The 13,094-nt window shown below is 43.9% G+C and overlaps 1 protein-coding gene across 3 annotated transcripts in view; it reads right to left on the reverse strand.

Moving 5' to 3' along the window:
- The window catches only part of dnah6 (dynein, axonemal, heavy chain 6), a 1,317,984-nt gene that overhangs the window by 764,400 nt on the left and 540,490 nt on the right, over positions 1 to 13,094 (reverse strand). For all 3 annotated transcript variants that reach the window (XM_085993638.1, XM_085993630.1, XM_085993647.1), the window contains one exon: positions 8,680 to 8,947. In XM_085993638.1, coding sequence (XP_085849764.1) covers positions 8,680 to 8,947 — 268 coding nt within the window. The remainder of the gene's footprint in view (positions 1 to 8,679; positions 8,948 to 13,094) is intronic.

Consider the following 13,094-nt stretch of genomic DNA (forward strand, 5'->3'; position numbering starts at 1 on the left):
GCATAGGCTGCATAGCGTGTATGAGCGAGCCATCTGATGGACGGAAGAATTGCAGTTTTAATTCCGCACAAATTCTACAGGAGGAGCACGTTCTTTTCACATCTTCCGTAGAAAATGGGAGATTTTTAGATCGCACAAAGTGCAACATACGGGTAACGCCAGGATGGCATGTGTCATTATGAAGATCCGTCAGAGTCGAAGTTGACATAGAAGAGTAGAATGCCCACATGAGGGTATCCGGGGCCACATTCTCTTTGCTGGGTCGATAATGTATGGTGTATCCAAAGGCGGCCAATTCCATCCTCCAGGGTTGTATTTTGTTATTCTTGATCTTAGTGCGTTTCCGGTTATCCAGCATAAAGGCCACGGAGCGCTGATCAGTTATAAGTGTGAAATGGCGACGAGCGAGAAAATGACTCCATTTACGCACCGCTTCGATGATGGCTGTAGCCTCCTTCTCGACAGGAGGATAATGGAGCTCGCTACCCTGCAAAGTTCTGGACAGAAATGCAACGGGTCGACCACCTTGATTCAAGGTAGCAGAGATCGCCACATCCGATGCATCGCACTCGACCACGAAAGGAAGATTTTCATCAATGGAACGAAGCGTGGCTTTTTCCAGTTGTCGCTTGAGGAGGTTGAAAGCTGAAATAGCCGTTGCCTCTAATGGAAATGACTTTGCGTGAAGCAGGGGCTGGATCTTGTCGGAGAAGTGGGGTATCCGCTTCGCATAATAGGCGAACATGCCGAGTGCCCAACAAAGAGAGCCGAGATTCATAGGGGGAGGGAGCTCCTGAAGCGGATGAAGTTGCTCCGGATCCAGTTTGATGACACTGTTGCCCACCCAGTAGCCAAGGATGTTGACTGATGGTACTGATTTCACAGATTTGGACTCATTTAAGGTTAAGTTGCAATGACGGAGAACGTCAAAAAATTTCTGGAGGTTGGCATCATGCTCCTTCTGGTCATGACCAGCAATGGGGATATTATCCAGATATGGAAAAGTGTCCGTTAAGTTCTGCTGTTTCACTAGGCTATCCATTGCCCGTTGAAAGATGGCCACCCCATTGGTGACCCCAAATGGAAGGCGACCAAACTGGTAAAGCCGACCATTGGCCTCAAAGGCCATATACTTCTTGTCAGAGTCCTTTAACGACACTTGATGATCACAGAATCACAGAAACCCCACAGTGCAGATAGAGGCCATTTCGGCCCATCAAGCCTGCACCGACACATATCCCACCCGATCCCCGTAACCCCTACACTAACACATATCCCACCCTATCTCCGTAACCCCACACATTTTAATCCCCCTAACACTAAGGGTCAATTTATCATAGCCAATCAATCTAACCTGCACATCTTTGGACTGTGGGAGGAAACCGGAGCACCCGGAGAAAACCCACGCAAACACAGGGAGAATGTGCAAACTCCACACAGTCACCCGAGGCCGGATTCGAACCCGGGTCCCTGGCGCTGTGAGGCAACAGTGTTTACCACTATGCCACCGTGCTGCACTTTAAATCAAAAGTTCAAAATACCTTGTAGTTGGCAAGGTTATTGACCATATGATCGATGCGTGGTAGTGGGTAGGCATCCAGGTCGGTATACTGGTTAATAGCTTGCAAGTAATCGACGCAAAGACTTTTCTTGTGTTGCTTCAGAGGATTTTTAACAACGACGACTTGAGCCCGCCAGGAAGATGAACATGGCTCAATGATACTGTCAGCTAGAAGGCGAGAGATTTGTGTCTCGATAAAGGATCGATCATCTTGGCTGAAACGTCATGATTTAGTGACTATGGGCTTATATCGGGGGGAAAGATTGGCAAACAAGGAGGGCTCGTCGAGCGAAGCCGCCGAAAGCGCACAAAACGGTACTTTGGAAATAGTAAGCTCCGGCTTTGACCCTCCAAACTCGAAAGTGAGTCTTTTGTGTTGTTTCTGGAAATCCTGTCCCAGGAGCACATCACTGCATAGGTTCTTGAGCACCCCAAGTCAGGTGGAGAAATAAGTGCGGCCATTGAGAATAAGGTCGACAAGACAAAAGCTGGAAGAATTGGTGGTCAGTGTCGTCAGAGCCATTGCAATTTCCCTGTCCGAGGGGTAAATGCGCAGTTTTAAATTACTAACAGCCCGCTCACTAATGAAGCTGTCAGAGCTGCATGAGTCGATTAGTGCACTCAAAATGTGTCCATTTACCAAAACCTTCGTGGCTGCATGGGACAGACTTTGGGGAAAAACAGCTGTGATGGGAGGAGGGGCAGTTATACCCTTGACAGCTGTAACCTTAGTAGTGGTTTTTGGGGGAGGAGCAGTTTTATAGATTGCAGCTATAACCTTAGTAGTGGCTCTTGGGGGAGCAGTTTTATAGATAGCAGCTGCAAATCTAACAGGAGCTCTCGACCAGTATACCTTAGAAAAGTGGCCTTTCTTACTAACAGTGGCTCTTGACTGGCATACCTTAGAAAAGTGACCTTTCTTGCTGTAATGATTGCAGGTCGCGTTACGAGCAGGACAAAATTTCCTATAATGGAACGCACCTCCACAGAAGAAACACTTCCTTCCAGATTGCCAAGATGCCGCTAGGGCGGGGTCGTCATCAGTGTCGGTTTCTAGGGTAGGGTTGTCATCAGCCGGGTTGGAGTCGTCAGCCGTGAGGGCTTCCGCCCGAGGCCTATCGAAAGAGTCACTAAAAGTGATAGCAGCAGCCCGTGCGCGTGGTGAAAGATAAGAGTCTGCATTCCTCTTTGCTAAGTCCAGAGAACATGCCTGGTCATAGGCAGCCTGTAACTTGAGGGTTTTATTCTCCAACAGACGCTGACGTAAGAAGGGAGACGCAATCCCATTAATAAAGGAATCACGAATTAACTCCTCCTGGTACTGCTCAGCTGTAACAGCTTTAAGATTACAATCCTTGCTGAGCCTGCGAAGTTTCTGAAGGAATTCGTCAAGTGATTCCCCGGGTTGTTGTCGAGTTGTGGCCAGTAGATGCCGAGCAAAAATTTCATTTGGGGACTTGACATATAGCTGCTGTAATATTTGGATAGCGGTGTCATAGTCTACACAGTCTTCGATATAATCAAACACATGAGGGGATACATAATTAGCAAGTATCTCTAGTTTATCAGGAACATTTTCACCACACACCCTGAGGAAGTTGCTGAAAGTACGGATACCAGTGTTTCCATATCTTAGCAGCTGTAAGTGAATTCGGGTCCAGGTCGAGACGGGCGGGTCTGAGTAGTTTCTCCATGATGGATCGATTACTTGTCTGGGTTCCCTTCTACAGTTCGAGTCGTAGCTGGCTGTTCCCAAAATCACCCAAAGCGTGGAGTCGATATCAAGTTGATTAAATTGACGTAATAAAACTCACTACGCACTTGGTTTGAGCAGAAAGCAAGACTTTAATCAACTTGTTTCAGAACATGGAGGTCTAGTTGTACTTCACTAGTTCCTTGTCTTACAAAATGTCCCTGGTAAGCTGGGGCCGACGCCCTAGCATTTATACTCCTTGGACGGCGCCACCAGCTGGCCATCCAGCGTTATTTCACGAGTAGTTCCTTGATGAATGATGAGATTTATAACACTGCCTGAAAGAGTGGTGGAGGCAGACTCAATTGTGGCTTTCAAAAGGGAATTGGATAAGCACCTGAAGGAAAAAAAATTGCAGGGCTATGGGGAAAGGGCGGGGGATTGGGACTAGCTGAAGTGCTTTTGCAGAGAGCTGGCACGGGCTCAACGGACCGAGTGGCCTTCTTCTGTGCTGTAACCATTCAATGATAAATCGGAAAAATGTCCTTCAGCACCTGCCACACCACTCCCTGTAGTCTTTTGCAACTTGAACAAACTATAGAAAGCACCAAAAACTTGTAGAATTGTAACAACAGTGAGAAGACATCACCCAGCAACTAACCTGCAAGCAGTTGATGAGCCCTTTAAATAGCGCTGGTGGGGGGTCCTTCCTGCTGCTGAATGCGTGTTCAGCTGTGTGCGTTTAAGAGACGTGCAAGTCATGATCTATCTGCTCTGCATACTTCCAGCAGATGTTCACTGCAGACATGCGAGTCCTGCACCAATATGGCGTCTGGCGTGTTTCGGCCCACAAGTGTGGCCACAAGCGCCGCGGACGCCATTTTGGAGCACCAAGGGCACTCGTAGCACCCAAAAGACGGGCGGTAACGAGCCCAAATTCTCACCGCCCAACTCTAACCACGCAAAAAAAAAATCACTAACCACTACTAAAATCACAAACCAATAAATGAAATACTTACACTAACTTAACACAAACCAATAAACTACTTACACTAACCACCAAAAACACTAACCAATAAACTAAGTACTTATCTGTAACTTATCCCCACCACTCCTCCTTATGTTGTGCCATCACTTTTTGACTTTTCTATCTATTTTAGACAAGGTTCTCACCGCTTTATATGCTCGGGCTGCTCTCACTGCTTTATTATGGTGGAGGCATCTGGGATATTGGCTGATGGGCATAATTGCAAGTATGACTAGTCTGCAGGACAGCTCTCCCAACTTTGGCACTAGTCCCCAGATGTTAGTGAGGACGTTGCAGGGTCAACTGGACTGTGCCTTCATCGTTTCCTAATTTGATACCTAAGCCACAGCCGTTTGGTCCAATTGTTTTATTTTATTCTTATTATTCTTTGTTTCCTCTAGACTTGACTATTCCAACGCACTCCTGATCGACCTCCCATGTTCTACCCTACGTAAACTTGAAGTCATCCAAAACTCTGCCCCCCATGTCCTAACTCAAGCCAAGTCCCTTTCACCGATCACCCCTGTGCTCGCTGACCTACATTGGCTCCCGGTTAAGCAACACCTCAATTTCGTTTTCAAATCCCTCCATGGCCTCGCCCCTCCCTATCTCTCTAATCTCCTCCAGCCCCACAACCCTCAGATATCTGCACTTCTCTAATTCTGGCTTCCTGAGTATCCCCAATTTCAATCGCTCCACCATTGGTGGCCATGCCTTCGGCCGCCTAGGCCCTAAGCTCTGGAATTCCCTCTTTAACCCTCTCCACCTCTCTATCTCTCTTTCCTCCTTTAAGACGCTCCTTAAAACCTACCTCTTTGACCAAGCTTTTGTTCATCTGCCCTAATATTTCCTTATGTGGCTCAGTGTCAAATTTTGTTTTGTAACACTCCTATGAAACACCTTGGGACGTTTTACTATGTTAACGCCACTGTATAAATACAAGTTAATGTTGCTGTTGTAGCAGTTTGATACAAACGAGTGGCTTTCTAGGCTACTTAAGAGGGCAGTTACGAGTCAACCACATATAGGCCAGACCAGGTAAAGATAGTACAGATATTACTGAACCCATTGGGTTTTTAAGACAATCTGACAGCTTCATGTTCACATATTTATTGATACCAACTTTTTATTTCAAGGTTATTAAAAATGAACTCAAAGTTTCAAACTGCAATGGTGAATGCACTGCCTGAAAAGGTGATGGAGGCAGACTCAATCGTGGCTTTCAAAAGGGAATTGGAGAAGTACCTGAAGAAAAAATAATTGCAGGGCTACGGGGAAAGGGCAGGGGAGTGGGACTAAGTGCTCTTGCAGAGAGCCAGCACAGGCTCAACGGACCAAATGGCCTCCTTCTGTGCAGTAACCATTCTATGATTCTATATGAACTCACATTCTCTGGATTATTAGTACAGGCCTCTGGATTGCTAATTGAGGAACATAACCACTAAGCTACCATACCCATGCAATATGTGATAAGAAGCTCAGGTCGGGTCAAATAGGACACCAAGGTTGCAAATAGTGGTCTTCGGTTTAGCTGATGGAAATTGGAGCTCATCGAATACTGTAGGACAAGCAGTCTGACAGCACAGAGACAGTGGAGGGGTCGAGAGAAATAGAGCTGGGCGTCATCAGCATACGTGTGGAAGCTGAACCCCCATGTCTTTGGATAATGTCACTAAGAGGCAGCATGTAGATGGGGAAGAGGAGGGGCCCAAGGATGGATCAATATACAACATACCATATTGTTTATGCTGACAGTGACTGGACTTCTCCCTTGGTAAAAAAAAATGGAAATTGATGAAGGGCCAAATGCAGGACACAATCAAGGTTGAAAACAATAGGAGAGAAGACAAGGCAGATCAAGAATTAGTAGTCAGATAATACCCAGCTTTGGCATAAGAAACCTGTTGATTTTTAGGAGCAAGGGAAGACCGACGGTGGTAAGGATTTCATCGTTTTCAATTCCTGGGAAAGAATGTGTTGAAGTAGTAGATGGAACCATAAGTCCTGACTTTAACACAGTGAGGAAGCAGTAGGAGGAAGCAAGCGTAGGCAACATATTTGGAATGTAGAAGGAATAAGAATGGAAAATTCATAATAGCAATAACCATAGAAGTGTAGTATATGAAAAATATATAGAAATATGAGAAAGGTTACAAGAGAGAGGAACGAATGTGAGGATAACCCCAACTATAAACATTACCTGCGACCAATAGTAAACAGTGATTTCCTCCCCTCTTCCTTACCTATGCAATCCCTACCCTCTTTGAATTCAACAGCTTTGTTAAATTTGTCCAATAACTGTGTGCAGTTATAGGAGCAAAGCCTACGATCAAATGCACCACCTGACCGCTGCAATGTCATTGATTATTTATATTGTAAGGAAGACAAGAGATAACTATATGAAACCAAAATTTCCAGTAAATATTTATGTTCCAAATACGTACTGATTTTTAACGGTTTTCTGGAAAGCAAATCAAGCAGTGCTAGAAACATTTCTGAAACGTGAAATAGTGCATTGTCTTGAAACTGTTTTTTTTCTTCAAATGGTATTTGCTAAGGGATGCCTCGTCTTGGTTGAGTCACTTGGGTTATCAACTACATTCTAAGGATATGACAAACTGTGCACAAATCCTTCAATAGCTTAGTCACGTGATACATTGAGTTTCTGAGTCATACAGATCAGGAGCTTCCCATGGTCTATTACTGATCTATGCTGAGTAAGCTACTTTCAAGCCAGGACAGATGTAGGGTGCTACTATTACCCACAACTTTTCTGTTTTACTTTCTCCCTCCTACGCCTTATCCACTTTTTTCCTCTGCCCTATAAAGGATTTTGAAATTTGCGCCATAGAAATGTATATTTTTGATAGGTCAGGGAGGGAAAAATTGACTAGGGTTCCTGCTCCTGATCACTACGCAGCGTGTGTGGATGTCAGTTGAAGACAAGATCAGGCTAGCCTGCTGACACTCGCTGTCCAGACTTACACATGAATAATGGCCACTTGGGCAAGGTATTAAAGGCCAACTATTGCTGTGGAACCTTTTCCAGCAAGCTGTCAATGCATTCAAGAGAGGATGCATTGGGAGAAAATTAGTGAGGAAAAAAAGAGAAATTAGCAAAATAAATAAACTTTGGAATAGATGATGATAAATGCACCTCACATGTGGAGTCAGGGGACAAGTAGCAGAATGGATAGGAAACTGGCTACAAAACAGAGAGGAGGGGTTGAAGCTAGTTACGCAGACTGGCGGAAGGTAAGAAGTGGATCAGTGCTGGGACCACTTTTGTTCACCATTTACATAAATGGTTTAGACTCGGGAATCGAAGTACAATATCAAAATTTGCAGATGACACCAAATTGGGGAATGTAGTTATTACTGAGCAAGACTATGACAAAATACAAGATGATGTTAACAAACTTGCAGAATCGGTGTGTAAATGACAAATTAATTTCAATATAGGTAAGTGTGAGATGGTGCATTTTGATAGGAGGAGTGCTCCTTGGAAAATAAGAGTCCAAATGGGGTAGAGGTGCAAAGTGACCTCGGTGCAGATTCACAAATCCTTAAAGGTAGCAACGCAGGTTAACAAAGCCATAAAAAGTGCAAACAAAGCAGTGGGGGCTCATTTCTAGAGGAACAGAATTCAAAAACAGAGAAGTTATGATAACCTTATAGAGTACCTAGGTTAGACCCTACTTAAAAGTACTGTGCATAGTTCTGTTCTCCATATTACAAAAAGGATATAGAAGCACTGGAGAAAGTGCAAAAAATATTTACATGGATGATACAAGAACTGAGCGGTTATAAATATTAGGAAAGACTGAACAGGCTGAGCTCTTTTCTCTAGAAAAGAGAAGACTGAGAGGTGACCTGATAGAAGTCTTTAAAATTATGAAGTAGTTCGATAGGGTAGACATAGAGAGGATGTTTCTACTTTTGAGGGAGTCCAAAACTAAGGGCCATAAATATAATAAAGTCACTAATAAATCCAATAAGCAATTCAGGAGAAACTTCTTTACTCAGAGAATGGTGAGAATGTGAAACTTGCTACCACATAGAGTGGTTGAGGCAAATAGCATAGATGCATTTAAGGGGAAACTACATAAGTACATGAAAGGATTAGAAGGATTTGTAGGGTGAGATGAAGTATGGTGGGAGAAGCATAAACACCAGCATAGACCGGCTGTTGGACCGAAGGACCCATTAGTGTGTTGTAAAGTTCTATGCAAGTCAATGTAATTACAGCTGGCCAGCTCTAATATAAACACTGTAATACGTTACATTAATGTGAAATAAAGTGCATTTCAATATACGCTGAGCACATCTGGACTAAATGCTTAGAGAAGCATATGCTTGGGTAATTACCCTGTATAAAAAGTTTCATTTGATACTCACTGAGTTGACTATGAACAGGTTGTCCTGCAATGCTCTGCGGCAGCTGATGATTTTCTTGGAACGTACGTTCTTTCGCCAGACCGTAAAGGCCTTCCATTTGCGAAAGAGTGAAAACACTGGAATCTTAATAAGTTTCTTATGATACAAATATTCTTGTTCCCAGCGGTCCAGTTCTATAAAATCAATATCTTCATTATTCATGTGGAGAACTCCATTCTGGCTGATCGTATAATAGTCATTTTCGTTGATATCCTCATAGGCAACAACACTAAAAAATATACATTAGGTTCAGCATGATATTAGCAATTGATTCTTTGGTTGGCATTTCCGATCTCACCAATTATTATTATTTGCATTGATCAGATTAAAAAGAAAAATCACGAATGCTAAAGACCTTAAATAAAAATCTGCAAGTGCACAGCGGTTCCATCAGCATTGAAGGAGGATGGGTTAAATTTTCAGATAGAACCTATCACCAGAGCTCCAAAACATTAATCTATACTTCACTTTCAGATGCTAATCAACCTGATGTGCACCTACAGCATTTATAGTTTTAATATCCTTTTTTACATTCCTTTCAGAATTATTCTAGTTTTACATATTTATTTATATTTTCTGTTCTTTAGGTGTCATTCTGATTGAACCATCTCTTAGGCCTCTGACAATACTGCTGTATGGTTCTCTGGAAATATATGAAAGAGAGATTTTCCCTGCTTCCTATAGAAAGCACTTCACCTAACTTTTCTAATAGGATAGCTGTATGGAAAGTATTAGTTCTCCCTTCTTCAACCTCCTTTCACCATTCAACAGTACTGAGATTCAAATCGAATAAGTTAATAAACATTAATGAAATTCAGCCAGATTATTAGTAAAATAGTGATTTACTAAAACTGTTTTCTTTCCCATACAGATATTTATGACAGTGTTGCAAAACCTAGTAATTCAACTTGCAGCCGCCCATTTTGTCCCTGTAAAATAGATATTAGGCTTCCAAATTTTGCATCGTGATCTGTCGCGCCAGATCTGGACCAGAAGTGCGCTGAAGATATATTGGCTCGGGCCACATCTCAAACAGGCATTAGGCTCCTTAAAGATATCAATCAGGATCCTATGCCAGTTGCAGGAACCCAAATGCAAAATTCAAGTACTTGTGCTACACATGCTCCATCTATTTGTACCAGGTCTTGAGTGGCCTAACCAACAGTCTTTAAAGGGACTGCAGGAGGCTGCTCAAAAAGAGGCCAAGAACTTTTCAGTTTTTATTTTTGTGGGCCAAGGAGAAGCAGGAGTGGTCCTCCTGGACCCACAAAAAATGCCAGTCTGCTGCCCCGGAATCACCTCTATCTTCGCCATGCAAGCTGGCTCGATGTGATAGCTGGCCAATTTCCCGCCCTCCCTGTCCAGCAAGCTGCAGTGGGTCACCCATTTGGCACCTGCAACTCGCTAGTTGCATTTCATTAAGGCCTGAAGCCAAATTTGAGTCGGGCCTCAGAGCGGCGTGGAGAGGATTTGCTCGGCAGACTTTGCTCCCGTTTTAGGCACAAGTCAAATTTCTCCCCTTACAGTTGGGCAGTAGCCTTAAAGATTTAGGAAAGCAGCATCTGATGGTAATATTGAACAAAAAAAAGGCATATATCATGTCAAACAGTCACAGCAATAATAAAACTCATGAAATGATCGCCAAGTCAAAGAATCAGAGATTAGGAGTGGAGACCAAAAGCTAAGGCAAAGAAAGTCTTAAAGGGACAAAGAGGGTCTTTTAAGGAGAGTCAAAGAAAGAGAGGGAGTTAGAGAAGTTACGGTTTTAGGGAGGAAATTCCAGAAGTGGGGAATAGACGGCTAAAAATATGACTGCCAATGGTGGGGTGAAGAGAGGGAGAATGCACAAGAGGCCAGATTCAGAGGAATGGAGACTTTGCAGGTGGCTATGGAGATATGGAGGGGTGACAATGCCATGGCGGGAATTAAAGACAAGAACAAGAATTTAAATCTGAAGCATTAGGGGACTTGAGCCACTGTAGGTGAGCAAGGATGGGAGTATTGTGTAAGCAGGGCTTGCTGCAGGATAGGACATGAACAGAAGATTTTGGATCAGCAAGAGTTTACTGGGGTGGAGGATGGGAGACTGGCATGGAAAGCATTGGAATAATCAAGTCTAACTCAACAAAGGCATGGAAGAGGGTTTCAACAGCGGATGGGCTGAGGTAAGGGCAGAGGCAGATAATATTATGGAGTTGGAAGTGGGCAGACCGTGAGATGAAAAGTATATGGAGGCGGAAGCTCAACTTGTGGTTGAACAGGACTCCAAGGTTGCAAACAGTCTGATGTAGCCTGAGACAATGGCCAGGGAAGGTAATATATTCAGTGGCATGGGAGCGGAGTTTGTGATGGGGGTGAAGGTAATGGTTTTAGTCTTCCCATGTTTAGCTGAAGGAAGTTAAGACTCCTCCAAGCCTGGATAATAGGCAAGCAGTCTGATACCATAAAAGTAGTGGAGGGGTCAAAAGAAGTGGTGGAGAGGTAGAACTGAATGTCATCGGCATACATCTGGAAGATGACCCCGTCCCTGTGGACGATGGATCCTATGGGGACCTGTGGAGGTGAAAAAAGAAACTGTTGCTAGAAATACTCTGGCTTCAGTTGGATAGGTAAGAGTGGAACCAAGCAAGGATAGTCCTATAAGGATGGTGTGATCAACCATGTCAAAGGCAGCAGAGAGGTTGAGAAGCACAATAAAGGATAATGCACAATCGTCATAGTCAGAAAGAATATAATTTGTGACTTTAGTTAAGGCTGTTGGGAGCGATTCAAATAGGAAGTTGTGGGAGAAATAGGCATGAGTTTGGAGGCAACAATACGTTCAAGGGCCTTGGAGGGGGAAGGGCGATGGGGCAGTAGTTATCAAGGAAAGAGGGGTCGAAAGTAGAGTTTTTGAAAAGAAAGATCAGATAATGGGAAAAAGTGTAATGTCCCACTGGGCTAAAATCAAGTGTTCAAATTCATTTCTGCAAATTAAAGGGTTAGTTTGATGTTTTATAACATGCAATGGATTAATTTGGAAATGCGCTGAAATCTACAGTATTATGGGTTTCATGCTAAGCAGACATTGGAACTTGCAGAACTAATTACATGTTCAATGCTAAAAGCACACGAACTGGCATTTTGTGACACAAAACTAGAACATTTGTTTATTGTAATCTCACTAGTCGATCTCTCATGCATCTCTCTCAGATTTTCCATGGGATTGCTCAGTGTGTGTTAGACGATACTCAGTTCTATAACAATAGGGGTGTAATGCACACTATATTACCAGGGCCACTGGGATGCCCCCATGCCAAAGCGACTGAAATGTTTATGGATGTCTGCTGGCCTGGAGGAGGTGCGGACCCCTTCAGCCTCTAGCGGCCTCCTTTGCCAGGTTAAAAAAATAATAATTCTGTCCCTCATGTCCTCGCCAATATTTATCCCTCAACCAACATAACAAAAACAGATTATCTGGTCATTATCACATTGCTGTTTGTGGGAGCTTGCTGTGCGCAAATTGGCTGCCGTGTTTCCCACATTACCACAGTGACTACACTTCAAAAGTACTTAATTGGCTGTAAAGCGCTTTGAGACGTCCGGTGGTCATGAAAGGTGCTATATAAATGCAAGTCTTTCTATCTTTTTTTCTCATTATCAAGGGTCCATGGCAGGTCCCAGCCATGGGTCAAAGTTATCTATACGGTCTTGTGACGGGGCAGGGTCTTCCAAAGTCCAAAGGCGGAAATAGCCACACCCTGGCTCTCAATCAGGACCCAGCTTAGAGTCACTGCACAGACGCCTGGTCTTATTCCTTGTTATGGTCATGTGGTTAAGAACATAAGAAATAGGAGCAGAAGTAGGCCAATCGGCCCCTCGAGCCTGCTCCGCCATTCAGTAAGATCATGGCTGATCTGATCCTAACCACCAATCTACTATCACAGAACCATCTCCTGAATCTAACAGAATTAGACACACGAAATAGGAGCAGGATCAGGCTACACGGCCCCTGGGCCCGCTCCGCTACCCACAGGGCCATGTCCGATCCGAACCTAGGCTCATGTCCAAATTCCTGCCCGCTCCCCGTAACCCTTAATTCCCTTTACTTCTAGGAAACTGTCTATTTCTGTTTTAAATTTATGTAATGATGTAGCTTCTACAACTTTTTGGGGCAGCATATTCCATGGACCTACCACCCTCTGAGTGAAGTAGTTCCTCCTCATCTCAGTTTTGAAAGAGCAGCCCCTTATTCTAAGACTATGCCCCCTAGTTCTAGTTTCACCCATCATCGGGAACATCTTCCCCGCATCCACCCGATCCAACCCCTTCACAATCTTATATGTTTCAATAAGATCGCCTCTCATTCTTCTGAACTCCAATGAGTAGAGTCCCAA

Source organism: Somniosus microcephalus, chromosome 1 (genome assembly GCF_052327205.1).
Source record: "Somniosus microcephalus isolate GS21.2 chromosome 1, FLI_Smic_1.0, whole genome shotgun sequence".
NCBI classification, from domain to species: Eukaryota; Metazoa; Chordata; class Chondrichthyes; order Squaliformes; family Somniosidae; genus Somniosus; species Somniosus microcephalus.